Source organism: Carcharhinus amblyrhynchos, chromosome 6 (genome assembly GCF_965287045.1).
Source record: "Carcharhinus amblyrhynchos chromosome 6, sCarAmb.v2.hapA, whole genome shotgun sequence".
Classification (NCBI taxonomy): Eukaryota; Metazoa; Chordata; class Chondrichthyes; order Carcharhiniformes; family Carcharhinidae; genus Carcharhinus; species Carcharhinus amblyrhynchos.
In genome coordinates this window covers 99,914,735-99,933,585 of record NC_137329.1, presented here as the reverse complement: position 1 = coordinate 99,933,585, position 18,851 = coordinate 99,914,735, and the positions used below count along the sequence as shown (strand labels likewise).

Genomic DNA, 18,851 nt, shown 5'->3' with positions numbered 1-18,851 from the left:
GAATGGCCTGCCAGGCTGGATGGGGCAATATATGTCCTACCAGGCTGGATGGGGACATATATGTCCTACCAGGCTGAATGGGGCAATATATATCCTGCCAGATTGAATGGAAACAATGTATGTCCTGCCAGGTTGGATGGGCCAATATATGTCCTGTCAGATTGAATGGAAACAATGTATGTCCTGCCAGGCTGGATGGGCCAATATATGTCCTGTCAGATTGAATGGGGACAATATATGTCCTTTCAGGCTGAATGGGGCAATATACGTCCTGCCAGATTGAATGGTGGCAATATATGACCTGCCAGGCTGGATAAGGCAATATATGCCCTGCCAGGCTGAATGGGGCAATATATGCCATGCCAGATTGAATGAGGCAATATATCTCCTGCCAGACTGAATGGGGGCAATATATGTCCTGACAGGCTGGACGGGGCAATATATGTCCTGCCAGGCTGGATGGGGGCAATATATGTCCTGCCAGGCTGAATGGGGCAATAAATGCCCTGCCAGGCTGAATGGGACAATATATGTCATGCCAGGTTGAATGGAGACAAAATCTGTCCTGTCGGGTTGAATGGGGACAATCTATGTCCTGCAGCTTTAAGTAGCCGGAGAGAGAAATAAACGTCAAAGGCTGCGGGCGGAAGTTGTGAGCAATCATCTGATAGACGAGAGATCAAGTGATTCGACTGCCACATGCAACATGGCTTCCTGGTGGGGTTTGCAAGTGAGCTGGGCGTGTTTGCTGGCCGTGCTGCCGGGAGTCGAGGCTCTGGACGGGGGAGACGCGGTGGCATTGCTGCTGGGACTGGCCCTGAGTGTGGTGGGAGTGTGTGCGTGCCTGGGCTGGTACTCGCGGAGGAGAAACGCGCAGCTTTGAATGGACGGGGCAGAGAGAGCGAGTCTCTTAAAACAGGAGGAACCTGCCCCCAGCTCACCGGAGCCTTATCCTTTATAGAGAAAAGACACACACAAACCAAAATCAATCCCATTTCCAGGAGCGGCATCGGGACAGACTTTTGCTGCCAGCACCCTCTGAAAAGTTGCTACTTTTGCTTCCTGCATCGCTGAAGCCTCCTCGCTACACCTGGGTTGCGACCACCACTTGCACCCTCAAATTCCGGCTTCTCGGGAGCATCTCCAGCCTCAGCGTGCATGGGATGGCTGCATTTTTATAAAAGAAACAGACGTTTTACCGGCCACGGAATGTTTGTTGAAGGCTTTATTTCTGCTTTTTTTTGGGGGGGTGGGAGAGAAAATGAAAGGCGGAAGTCGGCGACTCTTGCTCCGGTTTCCTGGTCCACAGACTTGATGCAAACGTGGTGATACTGACGAGCCACTCATGACATCTTCCCTCCTCCCGCCAAAGATTGTTCATTGATTTCAAGACTTTAGTTTTTGGTTTTAAAATTTTCCACATTTGTTACTGAATTCTCTTTTCCACCCCCCGCCCCTCGCCCCTGTTTGATCATTGCCACCTAGTGTCTCGTTTGTTTTTTAAAATGCAGTTCATTATTTTGTGCCCTAAACCTCTCTTTCTGGGCTTCTTGTTGATATCACTGGCTAGTGTGGAAAAAGCTTTAGGCATTCGTTTTGACCCAAAAGACTCATGACTGGAAAATCTAAGTTAAATGTGTGATTTGTATCAATTTGGATTTTGGTAAAGACATCAGAATAAACCAACTTTTTGTCTTTGTCTAAATGAAAAAATCAAGTTAAAATGTGTCGTCAATTACTTAAGTCACGTAAAGCACTATTATTATCCCAGTTTGCAAGTTTGAGGTTACTATCACTTTAAATATAGCGCCTTTTGCATTTGGGTTGATCCTGTACGTTGTAAACTTACAATGGAAATCTGGTTTGATTCTATTATGTTGAGTTCATTCCCAATGTTGTTCATAAAACCCATCCCACTGTCCAGGTGAAATGGTGATGAACTGACCTGTGTGACTGTCTTCCCCTCATTGAAGTTAACTTGAAATGCTAAACACCTGCAACATCTGCCGTTTTACATACCACTATATATTGCAAATAGGGAATAGTGTTGATTCAAGCTTTGCTTTCAGGATTAATTAAAATGTGATATTGAAGGACTTTAAAATTTGTAACAGTTGTTTGAAAACTTTGGCTTTGATAGCAGCATGAAATTTTCTTACTGGCCCTATTTCCTTTTTTTTTTGGACTTACAGATGTTCTATTTCCTACTCTCCAACTGAACCTCCAGGCCCATGCTTCAGTTATGTCATTTTTGAACATGGTGTATGATAAAATTCATACATCCTGTGGGTTATTTTTACCCAACTAATCATTTGACTTTGTATATGTACTATGCACAACTAGATGTTATGAATTTTATGTACACATCATAAGCCGTGTGTTCTAGCAATTGTGTGTTCTATGCATGTACATCTTATTCTTGTGCAATGGATATGCATATGTGGAAAGGTGGAACATAAAGATTTACTTTTGAATTATCAATTGATTCCTCATTGAGAATTACATTGAAAGGGATGTTTTGGCTATCCTTCCACCATGATAGATGCTTCTAAAAATGAAATAAAAATGTAAAGTTAGGCCTAGCATATTTTAAAAATGTACTTTGCAGTAATTCTTTTTGGTATTCTTGGACCTTTGCAGTGTCTCAAATCCACGGTGTACTCTTTATGCAACCTAATTCTCTATTATAGCTCTCATTGAATTATTTTTATTATTCAAGATAAAATGCATTATTTTTCTTCCAGGGTCTAAATAGAAAAGAATGTGGCCAAGCATTGTAATTATGTCTTGCCATCTTTTGATTTTTTTTCCCCACAGGAAAGGTTAGGGGAAAGTGGTTGTGCTTTAATACACAATATATTCATAAAAAGTGCAGAAGACGTTCTGAGATTAGAAGTAGTTAAGATGTTAATGAGCTAGTTTTTAATGTTGATCTAGGAGTATATGAAGTTGAAATAGAGACCAGCCATGACCTAGTTGATTGTAAATGCTTGAGAGGGGCTGAAGGCCTACAATATCTATTCTCCTGTTTTCATTGTTGTAAATAATATGCAACTTCCCAGTTTAAGTATCAGCTCTCTCTCACTCACTCATTGTGCTGAGTATCCTTTGGGCCCAGTGCTTGACTGGTAGTCTGACAGCCCTGTCTTTTTTTTAGCTACGAGTGGTGATGAAAGTGATATTGACGAGCAGAGGTTTCTGAAACTGAATGCTCCAAATAAATCCCAACAGTGAAAGGATATTTAAGCGCAGGAAAGAATATTTCAAACTTATTTAAGTCCAGTGCAATGGCCCATTAATATGGGGAAGCAAAGCATTTCATTAATTTTGTATTGTTAAACACTAACAAGTTGTATGAATTGACATAAGCAAATCCAACCATAACCCCTGCCCCACATGATTGCTCAGTGAAATCAAGTAGCTCAATGACTTGTATTCAGCTTATCCAAGCAATTGTTTGCTTAGTTTGCCCTCTGAAGACCAAGGAGAAAGATACAAATATCTAGTTCAGGTCAATAGGGAGTAAGATGATAGTGTTCCTGGGTAGATAAAGGGCAGAGTCAAGACCAATTAAAATCAAGTCTTGTGAAAGACCAAGGAGCTTAAGAAATACCTACAGCACTTCCAAATGTGTGACTGTAACCCTTGAGACGAAATGTAACAAGTACTTAGAATTTTAGCAGACAGATTTCTTCGCATTTTTAGTGACAGATAAATAATGAGTGCAGGTGTGTGAATAAGATTGAAATGCATTTTATGAACACACTGCTTTCCACATTCCATTTGAAAAAGTTCCAACATCCAACCGTTTTATTTTTTTCTACTAATTTTAGCAGCCAAGTTTTGCAATTTGTTTTCATAAGTGAGGTGATGGATAAGCAATAATGATCAAATGTGTCTGTATAAGCAGGAAGTTTATTTTGGATCTATTTCCTTGTCAGAAAGGTGAAATAAAATGCTGAATCTCCCACTGATGTGCAAATTCATTTTCTTGCATCGATTGTTAGATTATAACTTAGTCACCTTGAATAATCTTACACGATAATGGTCATACAGCTAATCATGAGCAAACTACTAGCATTTTTTTTACATAAATTATTGTGTGCAGGAGGATTGAACTTTTTTACAAACTTTCATATTGATGCATTATACAGAAAGAAGTTTGTTATTTCATTTTCATAGCCTGATTTGTGGTGTTACGATTTTTAATTTTTGCTGATATTTGAACATGAGCTCTAATAGCTTCTGCTTTGTGTGTGTGTATATATGCCTTTTTATTGTTTTCTTTTCCATCAATTCATTCAGCCTCTTTCAATTTGTTGCTTAATTTAAGTGGACTTTTAGAGGTTGTTAGCCCTGCTTTTGACATCTTATCTGTTTTCCACTGCATTAATATCATGGCCCATAACAATCCTCTGATTCTATGGTATAAAGGAGGCCATTTGGCTCATTGTGTCTGCGTCAACTCTCTGAACAACTCTCAAGCACCAGCAGCTGTTTAGAAGTTTGAGATCTGTTTGAGGTCACTTTTCATAATGTACTTTTTATACTCTTTTATTGAATAATCTTTTAGAATATCTTTATCTTCATCTTCTCTCAGTAACCCTGGACATTCTTCCTTTTCATCTAATTCCCTTTTGAATGTTTCAATTGAACCTGCCTCCACCGTTCTCAGGTAGTGCACTACACACCTTAACTTGCTACATTTAAAAATAGCTCTTCATATCACTTTTGCTTCTCTTCTCAATCTATGCGCTCTTGTTCTCAATCCTTTCACAAGTTTTTCTCTATCATCTTTATTGAGACCCTTATCAAATCTCTTTCCAACCTTTTTGCTCTAAGAGAAAGAGTTCCAACCTCTCCAATCTGTTTTTATAATTTTAAGTTCCTCATTGCTGGCCCTATCTCCATGAATCTTATCTGCATCCTCTCTAATGCCTTCGCATCTTTCCCAAATCATAGGTGTCAGAACTGGCTATAATACTCCAGCTGATGCTAAATTACTGGCTTGTATAAATTCAATGGAGTAAAGTTTATTTATTAGTCACAAGTATGTTTATGTTAACACCATAATGAAGTTAATGTGAAAAATCCCCTTGTCGCCATACTCCGGTGCCTGTTCAAGTACGCTGAGGGAGAATTTAGCATAGCCAAAGCACCTAACCAGCATGTCTTTCGGACAGTTGGAGGGAATGCCAGCAACTGGAAGACGTGCCCATTCTCTACATGGACAGTGTGCAGACTCCACACAGACAGTGACCCAAGTCAGGAATGGAATCCGTCCCTGGTGCTATAAGGCAGCAGTGCTATCCACTGTGCCAACCCAAATTCAATATGTTTTCCTTGTACTGTATTGGTAAAGCCAAAGATACCAAATGGTCTAACTACCAACTCAATGATTTATGCACCCAGGTTGCTGTGTTCCTGCACCCCAGATTTTGTCACAAAGTATGTGGATATATCTGAGGGCATCTCAAATTGAAAGACTGGTTCATGTTGGTTAGAGTTTTGTTTTGGAATGGTGTGAGGAGTCTCGTGAAACCCTCCTTGAGAATAACCAGCCCAGTTGTGAAAATGTTACCAAAGATTGTTTAATAAACAAAGGAGAAAACAAATATACATCACTAGGACTATCACATAAGAACATAACATAAGAACATAAGAAATAGGAGCAGGAGTAGGCCATCTAGCCCCTCGAGCCTGCCCCACCATTCAATAAGATCATGGCTGATCTGTCGTGGCTCAATTCCACATTCCCGCCCTCTCCCCATAACCCTTAATCCCCTTGCCTATCAAAAACCTATCAACCCGCGTCTTAAAAATATTGAGCGAGGCAGCCTCCACCACTTCAACGGGCAGAGAATTCCAGAGATTCACCACCCTTTGAGTGAAGAAGTTCCTCCTCAACTCCATTCTAAACCGCCCCCCCTTTATCTTGAGGCTGTGCCCTCTAGTCCTACTGTCCTTTCTGAGCCGGAAGAGCCTCTCCACCTCTATCCTATCTATCCCATTCAACATCTTATACGTCTCAATGAGATCTCCCCTCATTCTTCTAAACTCTAACGAGTACAAGCCTAGTTTATTCAGCCTCTCCTCATAGTTCAACCCCCTCAACTCTGGAATCAGCCCAGTAAACCACCTCTGCACTCCCTCCAAGGCCAAAACATCCTTGCGTAAGTGCGGCGACCAAAATTGCACACAGTACTCCAGCTGCAGCCTCACCAATATCACACAGTATTATTAAATATATAAATACTAAACACACAGTTTATAGAGAAATTACCCCTTGTTCCAAAATATTTATATAAGTGATCCCTGAACTCCTTAAGATTGTCATGTTCCCAAACAATATCCAATTAAATGTATCAGTCAAATCCAATTTTTAGTTACCACACAATACAAACAGATGATCAAGGTGGGAAATGCCTTTTGCTGGTCCAGTGTAGGTATTTAACCTGACTTTATGAAGGTTTCTGCATTACCTTAACTCTAAGACTTCTTAGATGTTAAAGTGGCCTCGCAGATTCTGAGCTATAAAACTGGCCTTTCCAGCTCTTAAATGTTACATTGCCGCCTTGGTTATGAAATGCTAAACTAGCCTCTCGGTTGTGAGTTGTTAAACTGACCTGCCTGCTTCTGCAGGTGCTGGCACTTATACCCTGGTTCCTCTGTGATTTTCCCCTCTGTAAATTCGGACTGTTGCATCTCTCACATTCTGTGATTTTCAAAATTAGCTTCTGTATTCCTCCATTGACCTCTTAGTTGTCAAGGTAAGCTGTTTCCTGGTGACAGCTTTTTACACTTGATTTTGTCTGCGAATGTCATGTGGTGATTATGTGCCTTTAAGAAATGTATTTGTATCATGTTTCTTGTTAAGGGGTGTGTTTGAAATTCAGCTGTTTTCCAGGATGCCAATTTGTCTAGGACAAACATTTAAATTAGTAGCTGGGAGAACAAGGTAAGTACTCTTTTTAGAACTTGATTATTTGTTTAGTTCTGCTTAATGGATTTTTGTTTACTTAGATTCTCTCTAGGGTTTCAGTATAGGTTTGATTAGGATGATGACAGGGACAGTAATCTGTTTAATGGGAGGAGCTAAGCTTTCAGGTACAGACTAGTTTAATTTTCATTTTAAAATACAAGTTGTATTTTACAGTCTGGGCTGCCAGAAGAAAGCACTATCTTGCTGTCCCTTTCTCTAGCCAATGGCTTTCTGAAAGCTCCAAATCTGGTAACCTAAGTTAAAGCAAGTATGCCTGTGTTTTGCTCACTAATTTTTAAGGAGAGATTTGTCTGAGAGACTATTGCTTGATTGGAACTCATAGTGATAGATTAGCAGTCCAGAATTGTATCTTTTCATGTTTAAATATTGTTCATTTGTTAAAAGCCAAGTTAATTCATGTTATAATTAAATTGTGTTATTAAATGAAATTTGTTTAGTTGAAAGTTTCATAGTTTGTCAGTAGAATCGAGCCTGGAGTGAAACATCTTCACACTAATGTAAAAATAAGAAATTGTTGGGGCCTAGTCTGGCTTCATAATATACCTTGAAATTTTCTAATACTCATCACTGGGAAAGGTTGATTCTCGCCATTCCCTTTGAATGTTGGCTACTGCTGTCACTAGGCAGAACCATGACGCATCCCTTCCTTTTTAAAAATGAAATGTCAAATTGAAAGTTGTTTAATTTCTCAAACCTTTGCCTGCTAATTCTATTGCAGTAAACTTTACAAAATTGGGTGGCACAATGTATAGCACTGCTGCCTCACAGCACCACAGACCCAGGTTCGATTCCAGCCTCGGGTGACTGTGCAAACTCTACAGAGACATTCTCCCTGTGTCTGTATGGGTTTCCTCCCACAGTCCGAAAGACGTGATTGGCCATGCTAAATTCTCCCTCAGTGTATCTGAATAGTTGCCGGAGTGTGGCGACTAAGGGATTTTTCACGGTAACTTCATTGCAGTGTTATTGTAATTCCACTTGAGACAATAATGAATAAACTTTAAACATAAAAATTCAAAAGCATGTATTAACACAGAAGCTACCCCAGAGAATTTACATCCAAGGTTCCCAAAAGTTTATTTTACCCCCAGAAGAATGTTTTCTCTCCCGACCATATGAAAGATTTTTTAAGATGAATGGTTGCAATAGCATCAAAATAGTCTGACGTTCCAATCTCAAAATTTCTCCAGAGCTTTCAAAGGGATGGGTCCTTGTAAATAATTGTCTCAACTGGATTGCTGGCAACATCTACCTTGAAGTGTTGTAATGCCAGTTCCAAGTTTACAGTTTCTTTCTCAATGGTTGAATACTTCTAGGGATGGTTTAATTTCATCCAGAAATATCCCATTGGCTTCTCAAGACTTGGTTCATCTTGAAATACCATGGCTCCTACCCCAATGTTGGGAGCATCCACCACCGGTTTAAACTGCTTGTCGTAATTGGGTGCTTCTAACATGGAGTTTGTTGTCAATGCGGTTTTTAAAAAGTTGAATGTGGTTTGAAAGTCCTCCGTCCAGTTAAAATGCTTGTTCTTTAAGAGCCCTTTGACTGGTGCAACTCACTGCTGAAGTTTAGCACAAACTTAAGGTAGAATCCATGCGTGCCCAGAAATCTTGAAATCCCTTTTTTCTGATGGTAGGTTCCTGGAAGTATCAAATGGCCTGTACTTTTACACCTTGTGGGACCACAGACCATGTCCCACTATGTGTCCTATATGCAAAATTTGGGCCTTAGCGAATTTGCTTTTTGCTAAATTCATCACAAGATTGGCTTCTGTGTGGTCAAACAGTTCCTTAAGGTGGTGCAGATCCTCTTCCCAACTCTGGCTGAACGTCACTAAGTCATCAATACTTCAGGAAGCGTAAAGGAGAACATGCCGCTGTTTACATCAATGGGGATGAAGTAGAAAGGGTCAACACTTCAAGTTTTTAGGTGTGCAGGTCACCAACAATCTGTCCTGGTCCCTCCCCTTGCCGACACAATAGTTAAGAAAGCACTCCAACGCCTCTATTTTCTCTGAAGACTAAGGAAATTTGGCATGTCAGCTACGACTCTCGCCAACTTTTACAGATGCACCATAGAAAGCATTCTTTCTGGTTGTATCATAGCTTGGTATGGCTTATGCTTTGCCAAGACTGCAAGAAACTACAATAGGGTGTGAATGTAGCCCAATTCATCATGCAAATCAGCCTCCCATCTATTGACTCTGTCTACACTTCCCGCTGCCTTGGCAAAGCAGCCAGCATAATCAAGAACCCCACACCCTGGTCATTCTCTCTTCCACTTCTTCCGTCAGGAAAAAGATACAGAAGTCTGAGGTCACCTGCCAACTGACTCAACAACAGCTTCTTCCCTGCTGCCGTCAGACTTTTGAATGAACTTACCTTGCATTAAGTTGATCTTTCTCTACACCTTAGCTATGATTTCAACACTACATCCTGCACTCTCTCCTTTCCTTCTCTATGAATGGTACACTTAGTATAGCATTCTAGAAACAATGCTTTTCACTGTATGTTAGTAGATGTGACAATAATAAATCAAATCAAAGTCTATGACACAATGACTCAATGCTTGAATCACTGTTTGTGAATCTTTGAAAATTTGCGGGGGTGTTCTTCATCTCGAACAGCATGACTTTGAATTGATAATGTCCTTGAGCCATCACAAAAGCAGAGATCATCTTTGATCTCTCAGTCAAAGGTACTTGAATGCTGGCTATTGCTGTCACTGGGCTGCAAATACTCCTGGAGCAAGTCTGTTTGGTGATGACTTTCGATGGTCTGACACTTTTGGTGCAGTCTTCCAAACTCGGAATTGGATACAAGTCCCTCTTGGATACAGTATTCGCCCACCTGTAGTCCACACACAGTCTCTAGACTCCATCTAGTTTGAGCGCCATGACAACAGGAGAACTCCAATCACAAGAACTCAATTTCCTTCCGTAGCTGTGATACTTTCACTGGACTTAATCTATATGGATGTTGTTTATGCCCCCACATTTGTATCATGTGTCGCTAGCCCCATTCTACTTAATTTAGTCTGGCAAATACATTTGTATGACTGTAGTAATTCTATCAGTTCACTCTGACTCTTATCAGGGAGATGACAATCACTGGTTTAAATTCTCCACCACTACTTTATTGCCCAAATGAATTGTAGGAAAATCAGTGTGATAATTTGAGCCCCCTCCTTCCTGGGACCCTGTTGCTAGCCTCACTTTTCTGGGGGCCCTATTCTAGCCCCTCCTTTCTGGGAGCCCTGTGCTAGCCTCTGTGGTTGACTCTAAATTGTCCATGTGAGCCCCTCACCTGTATCAAAACAGCTGGAAAGAAAAAGTAAAATAAAGTCAGGTAGATCTTGCAATTGAATTAACACAGCAAAGGTACACCCAACCCACTTGTCCCTTGGCAAAATTAATAGAACACTATTATGTCATGATTGTCCCATGGTTTGGAACAGGAGATTGACACAAGCAAGTCTTTATATGATCTTGATTTTGGAACAAACTGCCAATGATATAGCCAATGCCTTTACTAAAGCCGGTGATGAGATGGTTGCCATGCACACTGTGACACTTTAGCATCGAATGGCATTGGACTTTATCTTGGGTGGAACACGTGCCATAATTACATCAGAGTGTTGCCCATTACTACCTGATAATTCAGAATCCATAACTGGTCTAGCTGGTCACGTTAAAAAAGAGGTGGAAAAACTCAAGCAGGCCCAACCCCCTTTACTCTTGGGGACTTCAGACGGCTAGGCTCCCTGAGAACATCGATCATGTAAGGGATTGTGTTTTTTTTTATTGTGGGTCCTAGCATTAGTAATAATTGTGTACCTGCTCAAATGCTGCTGTGCGCAAGTAGTCAGCTCCACGTAGGGCGCCAAACTACCATTCGGGGTCCGAGAAAATTTACTTATAAGCATCTATTCAGTGGCCTAATCTTGGGCTAGCTAAGGGGGACAATATGTTAGAGGATTTCAAAATACACTGGGATTTAAAAGACTTATAGAGACTATTAGAACAGAGTGGATTAGCTCAGGATAAGATTCATAGACTACCTTATATATACTTTATAGAAGTACTGTCTGCACAGGAACACATATAACCACAGTTAGAGAATTTAAGCGAGTAGTATTGAAAGTGTATTATTGAACAGGCATACATCTTGGCTAATGGCACAGGGTTCTAAAGCATCATAGGAAATAGACTAGTAAAGTAAACCATATTCTTTACAACAATACACCCATAGAAACATAGCTCTTGTCAGCATGGATATTAGACAGCTCAATGAGGAGGTGTCATTGAGCAAGGACATGCTAGTGGTTCCTGACAACTTAATAAATAGGCAGAATATTAAACCAGATAAGGGTTCTGTACAGGTGACCATGGGAAAGTCAGGCAGAAATCATTAGACCTTATTGTTCCCATGCTGTCAGAGAATATTTGTATTTGGTCAAAGTATATGACGTTTACTAATGATTGGCTCATGATGAGCCAGAAGGCTGGTAAAGTGTCTTTTGGAAGTTGTATAATTGCATTGCCACTGTGATGTAAGATCAGAGAAGAGTTGGATTGCCCAGCCCTTCTCTTCCAGCGTGCATTAGTCAGTAAAGGAACTTCTTTCACCAGGATACAGTAGTCACGAATCTTTGTATTAGCTAAAGTTAGGCTTAATACCTTGTCTCTGGAAAAAAAACACATTAACATTGGGGCTGTTTCTCTGCTCCTTTCTTTTACTTAATTTAACTGGAGACTGTTTCTGTTGCTTGTTTTTACCCCTTACCTGGAACCTTATTTTGAGACCCCCACTCCTCAGAAACTTCTTTGATGCTTTGAAAGATTAGTCATGGCACAAACCAATTCCGACCTCCCAGAATTCCTGGATCCACTACAATTTGCCTATTGTTGCAACGTCCATAGCAGACACCATCTTCCTGGCGGTATGCTTAACCCTGCAACACCTAGATAACAACGACACCTATGTTAGACTCCTATTTATTGATTACAGCTCAGCCGTCAACACCATTATTCCTACAAAACCCATCTCTAAACTCCATGATACGGGGCTTGGCCCTTCCCTCTGTGACTGGATCCTAGACTTCCAAACCCACAGACCGCAATCAGTAAAGAAAGGCAACGACACCTTCTCCACAATAATCCTCAATAGCGGTACCCACAAAGCTGTGCCCTCAGTCCCTCAAACCTACTCTGCCATTCAATAAGATTAAGGATAATCTGATTGTAACCTCAGTTCTGCCCACACTCCCACCACCCCCCCCCCCCACCACCCCGATAACCTTTCATCCCCTCACTTGTCAACAAACTATCTATCTCAACCTTAAAAAATTTGGAAGACTTTGCTTCCATCACTTTTTTCAATCATTTATGGAATGTGGGAGCTTCTGGCTGACCAGCATTTATTTCCCATCCTTAATTGCCCTCGAGAAGGTGGTGTTGAGCTGCCTTCTTGAATTGCTGCTCTCCCTGTGGCATAATGGAATTTAATGTTGGCAAGTGTGAGGTGGTCCACTTTGGTAGGAAGAATGGTAGGAAGGACTATTACTTACGTGGCGAAAAACTGCAGCAGGCGACGGTGCAGAGGGACCTCGGGGTCCTTGTGCATGAGTCGCAAAAACCCAGCTTGCAGGTGCAGCAGGTGGTCAGGAAGGCGAATGGGATGCTGGCCTTCATAGCGAGGGGGATTGAATATAAAAGTAGGGAGGTCTTGCTGCAGCTGTATAGGGCATTGGTGAGGCCACAGCTGGAGTACTGTGTGCAGTTTTGGGCGCCGCACCTGTGCAAGGATATTTTGGCCCTGGAGGGAGTGCAGAGGAGGTTTACTAGGCTGATACCGGAGTTGAGGGGATTGAGCTATGAGGAGAGGCTGAATAAACTAGGCTTGTACTCGTTAGAGTTTAGAAGAATGAGGGGAGATCTCATTGAGACGTATAAGATGATGAATGGGATGGATAGGATAGAGGTGGAGAGACTCTTCCCGCTCAAAAAAGACAGTAGGACTAGGGGGCACAGCCTCAAGATAAAGGGGAGGCGGTTTAGAACGGAGTTGAGGAGGAACTTCTTCACTCAAAGGGTGGTGAATCTCTGGAATTCTCTGCCCGTTGAAGTGGTGGAGGCTGCCTCGCTAAATATTTTTAAGAAGCGGGTTGATGGGTTCTTGATAAGAGAGGGGATTAAGGGTTATGGGGAGAGGGCGGGAAAGTGGAACTGAGCCACAACAGATCAGCCATGATCTTATTGAATGGCGGGGCAGGCTCGAAGGGCTAGATGGCCTACTCCTGCTCCTATTTCTTATGTTCTTATGTTCTTATAGTGTTGTTAGGGGGGGGAGTTCCAGGATGGTGAATGGCTTGGAGGGGAACTTCCAGGTGGTGGTGTTCTCATGTGTCTGCTGCCCTTGTTCTCCTGGATGGTCGTGGGTTTGGTAGGTACTGCCTAAGGAACTTTGCTGAGATCCTGCAGATTTACACACTGCTGACACTGCTTGTCGTTGGTGGAGGGCATGAATGTTTGTGGATGGGGTGCCAATCAAATGGGTTTTTATGTCTAGATGCTATTGACCCTCTTGAATGTATTCAGAGCTGCACTCATCCAAGCAATTGGAGGCTATTCCATCGCATTTCTGATTTATGCCTTGTAGATGGTGAACAGACTTTGGGGACTCACAAAGCGAGTTACTTGCTGCAGGATTCGTAGCCTTTGATCTGTTCTTGTAGGCTGGTCCGTGTTCAGTTTCTGGTCAATGGGAAGAGGCAGATAGTTCCAAAGACTCAATCCTCTGAGAGAAAATAAATTCTCCTCAGCTGTCTTAAATGGGTGACAGCTTTTTTTTAAATGATGACCCCAGTTCTAGATTCCACTCTGGCAAGACCCCTCAGGATTTTATATGTTTCAAGTAAGTAATTTCTTACTCTTCTAAATTCCAGTAGATGCAAGCCTAGCCTGTCCAAGTTTTCCTCATTAGATAGCTCACCCATTCTCGGTATTAGTCCAGTAAACCTTCTCTGAACTGCTTCCAAGGCATTTATATCCTTCCTTAAATAAGAAGACCAATACTGTGCACAGTACATCATGGATATGATCTCACCAATGCTCTGTACAGCTGAAACATCATCTCATACTTTATATTAAATTCCCCTCACAATAAATGATAACATTCTGTTAGCTTTCCTAATTATTTGCTGTAGTTGCATAATAACCTTTTGTGATTCATGCACTAGGACACCCACCTCCTTCTGCATTCCAGAGCTCTACAATCTCTTGTCATTTGGATAATGTGTTTCTTCTTCTGTGACAACTTCACATTTGCCCACATTATACGCCATTTGCCAGACCTTTGCCCACTCACTGATCCCTGTGGCACACTTATTACTGTAAGAAGTCTGACAACACCAGGTTTAGGTCCAACCAATTTATTTAATTGTAAACTCACAAGCTTTTGGGGTTTGCCCCTTCATCAGGTGAATGCCGAGTTCTGGCCTCAGACAGAGCATATAACAGCACAGACAGTTTACAGATTACTGATTAGAATGTGAGTCTTTACAACTAGCCTGCTATTCAAGTCTTAAGGATGCCAACAATATGAGTGGAAAGAGCATTACGCATTGTTAAAGCGATGTGTTTATCTCCAGACAGTACAGTAAGTGAGGATTTGCAAACCCAGGCAAGTCATTGGGGTTACAGATAGTGTGACATGAACCCAAGATCCCGGTTGAGACCATCCTCATGTGTGCAGAACTTGGCTATCAGTCTCTGCTCAGTGACTCTGCGTTGTCGTGCGTCGTGAAGGCCGCCTTGGAGAATGCTTACCCGAAGGTCAGAGGCCGAATGCCCGTGACCGCTGAGGTGTTCGCCAACAGGAAGGGAACAGTCTTTCCTGGTGATTGTCGAGCAATGTTCATTCATCTGTTGTCGTAGCGTCTGCATGGTCTCCCCAATGTACTATGGTTCAGGACATCCTTTCCTGCAGCGTATTAGGTAGGTAGACAACGTTAGCCGTGTACCTGGTGGATGGTGTTCTCACATGTGATGATGTCATCCATGTCGATGATCCGGTATGTCTTGCAGAAGTTGCTGTGGCAGGGTTGTGTGGTATTGTGGTCACTGTTCTCCTGAAGGCTGGGAAGTTTGCTACGAACAATGGTCTGTTTGAGGTTGTGTGGTTGTTTGAAGGCAAGAAGTGGGGGTGTGGGGATGGCCCTGGCGAGATGTTCGTCTTCATCAATGATATGTTGAAGACTCCGGAGAAAACGTCGTAGCTTCTCTGCTCCGGGGAAGTATTGGACGATTACCCCAGGCCAACGCTGGCATCTCCACATTATGCACACTTATTACTTCACAGACTACAAACTTACATAGCACTCAAAAACAGAACGAATGGATATAATAAGTTTCAAAAAAACATATATATAGGGGATAGTGCCCCATTAAGGGGCTGATAATTTGTTTGTTCGTTGGGGCGGCACAGTGACACAGTAGTTAACACTGTTACCTCACAGTGCCAGGGACCCAGGTTTGATTCCCAGCTTAGGTCACTGTCTATATGGAGATAGCACATTCTCCCTGTGTCTGCATGGGTTTCCTCCAGGTGCTCCAGTTTCCTCCCACAGTCCAAAGATGTGCATGTTAGGTGGACTGGCCTTGGTAAATCTCCCCTTAGTGTCAGGAGGATTAGCTAGCGTAAATGCATGGGGTTATAGGGATAGGGCTTGGGTGGGATTGTGATCAGTGCAAACTCAATGGGCCAAATGGCCTTCTTCTGCATTGTAGGATTCTAGTTTATTTATTAACTAGTTCATGTTATTTGTCTACAAAACAGCATTTACCCTCAAGCTTCTCTATTCCTGCCCACCACTTAAAATTGCCACATTTAATTTATATTCCTTCTCTTTTATATGACCACCAAAATGTAACACACCACCCCTAAATCTGCAACCTCAACCACACAGAAGGACAAGGCCAGCCAATGCATGGAAATATTATCACTTCCCATTCCCCTCCAAGCCACACACCATCCCAACCTTGGCATATATTGGGATCCCTCCATTGTGACCAAGCCAACTTCCTGGAACTTTCCACCTAATAGCAATTTGGAAACATTGTCATGATATAGACTGCAATGGTTCAAGAGAAAGTCTACTATTACCTTCTCAAGGGTCACTAAGGTTGGGCAATGAGTGCCACTCTTGACAGCATTGCCCAAGTCTGGGGATGAATTCTTCAAAGTGCATCAGTAATCTGCTGTGTCATGAGCTTGTAGATCATAATGCATTGATGATTGCCTGAGGTTTGCTGTCCAATCTCCCATTATACATTGAATCCTGTTCACATTTTTAGATTTGTAACTGTGCAAATGTTGATGTAGTTGATATGACAGCTGTTATTAGCAATGCTATGCTGAGCAGGTTGACAGTTCACAGAGTTGGACAGGTATTGGGAATTGAAAATGACGATATTCCCTGACCTGCATATGTGTATGATGAAGCAAACTTGGAAAAGGGAGTGGAAAATAAGTGCTTTGTTTCCCAGCTGGAAGAAACTGTTGTATTGGTGGACAGGTGAATGCTGATTAAACATAGTGGGGATTTGGTTGGTGAATTTTTTTTATTCCTCTATGGGAGGTGGACATTACTGGCAAGACCAGCAATTATTATCCATCTCTAATTGCTTTTTAAGAGGGTGATGGTGAGCTTTCTTCTTAAACCAATGCAGTCCTTGTGGTATAAATGTAGCTGCGGTGCCACTGGGGATGGAATTCCAGAGTGAGGGAACTGCTACCCATATCCTAATAAGGATGTTATGTGGCTTTGGGTGGGGGGGGGTGAGGTTGGGACTTGCAGATGTTGTTTCTCTCGTGCACCTGCTACCCTTGTCCTTCTAGGTTGCAATGGTCACGGTTTTGGAAGATGCTTGGTGAGTTGCTACAATACATCTTGTAGATGGTACACTTTGTTGCCGTGGTGCATCAGTGGTGGAGGAAGTGAATGTTTATTGTGGTGAATGGGGTGTCTATCAAGTGGGCTGCTTTGTCCTAAATGGTGTGGAGTTTCTTGAGTGTTGTTGGAACTGCACTCATTCAGGCAAGTGGACAGTATCCCATCACACTGCTGACTTGTGTTTCGCAGATGGTGGACAGGATTTGGGGAAGCAGGAGGTGAGTTATGTACTGCAGAATTCCCAGCCTCTAGTATGCTGTGGTAGCCACAATAATTATTCAGATAGTGCAGTTAAGTTTTTGGTCAATGATAACTACCAGACTGTTGATGGTAGTGGGATTGAATGAAAGGAATGTAGTTATACCCTGAGCCACCGTATTCTTGTGCAAGTGTTATATGGTCAAATCCATTTTAAAAAATCCACGTTGGTGATGACTGCCAACTTAAAGTGAAGAAGACATCCACAACATTAAAAACAATTGTATCGATAGGGCGTCCTTCACAAATGTTGGTCCCCGCAAAGCATTTGACACCCATTTAAAAATTCTTGAATCTTGATCAAATGAGCAACAGTGGGAAATGTGACAGTTTTGCCGTGAGGCTATATGCCTAATTAAAAACTATATGAAGAACTTCAAAAATATTAATATCCTCGAAAGTGTATGTGCGTTTGTGGGAGGCGGAGGGGGGGCGGAAATAACTTTTGACATGAAATAGCCAAGCTACAGAGTCACAAGGTGCACTTTGACCCGCAGAGTTGTTCATGTGTGTTCGGATCTGGGTTTGTGCAATGATAACTGGGTGTGTGAGGACGCATCTGATCATTATGCATCTACACACATTGTGCATACTAATACATGTCACGGAACATACACGGTAGAAGGCTAATTTGTTAAATGGCTGTGTGGAAGTTTTCCAGTAGAAGATGCAGCAGGGGAGAAGTGATGAAGGGAAAATACTTAACCATGCCACTTAAAGGTTATAGTTTGTGTGTTTGGGGGACGGTGGGGAGGGGGGTGGAAAGGCTAGCCGGCTGTGAAGCTTTGCAATGCTTGGCAGGGTTGAAGTAAGATAAATGAGCGTTAATCGTGTCTCCGATTGGAGTGGACGTGTTGCATATAAGCGTCCTTGCCTTTGCTGTGTGTGTGTGTGTGTGTGCGCGTGTCTGTGGGAGAGGGAGAGGGAGGGATGCGACAGGGGGAGACGCGGCAAGGATTACAAATAGGCTCGCTGCGCAGTCTCGCCTTCAGCCCCCTTTGCAATCCATTCACTCCCAGCAAGGCAGCCGGCAGGAGAGACAGCAGCAGCAACTCCTTGCTCACACCACAGCCCTACAGAGAGAGAGAGAATTAAACCTCCCTCCCCCCCAACCACACACACGCACACACAGGTAAACCCATCCCTGTCAATACGTGTCTTTTATTTTTGTGTGTAGCAGTAGTGGATATTTGATTAATCTGCTGTTTGTGTGTTTGGGGGGGGGGAGATCAGAGAGCAATGTTATTGGAATGTGTGATGATTGTATTTTATTTTTCACAGGCTCCTCGCTGGTAAATGGTTCAGACGATGGGGTGGATGTCTGGAATGAGAATGGTGCCCGGATAGGGCTGGATCAGACCCCCTCCCTCCTCCTCCCCACTCTGGATGCTTTTATTGTCTCCAGCATCCAGCTACATCTCTGGAGGGAGGGAGGGGGGGCGGTGGGAGAGAGAGAGAGGAGTGGGGGGGGAAGGAAGAGAGTGTGGATTAATTGATGTGATTGTAACTCCCTCCATCATGTTACTTCGCCACCGTGGCTGAGTGAGGCTTGTTCCTGGATTATCTCCACCTCCCTCCCACCTCCCCCCCCCCCCACGACCCCAAACTCCCCCTTCCCCATTTGACTGTATCT

The 18,851-nt window shown here is 42.6% G+C and overlaps 1 protein-coding gene across 1 annotated transcript; it reads left to right on the top strand.

The window, feature by feature from the left end:
- The first annotated feature begins 653 nt into the window (after positions 1–653).
- LOC145344161 (small integral membrane protein 30) lies at positions 654–2,730 on the top strand. The gene has a single exon (XM_080191069.1). The coding sequence runs from the start codon at positions 707–709 to the stop codon at positions 881–883; it is 177 nt and encodes a 58-aa protein (XP_080047195.1). The 5' UTR covers positions 654–706; the 3' UTR covers positions 884–2,730.
- The last annotated feature ends 16,121 nt before the right edge of the window (positions 2,731–18,851 follow it).

Excerpts from the sequence above, each read along its gene's own strand:
- LOC145344161 (XM_080191069.1), top strand. The coding sequence starts at position 707 with ATGGCTTCCTGGTGGGGTTTGCAAGTGAGCTGGGCGTGTTTGCTGGCC.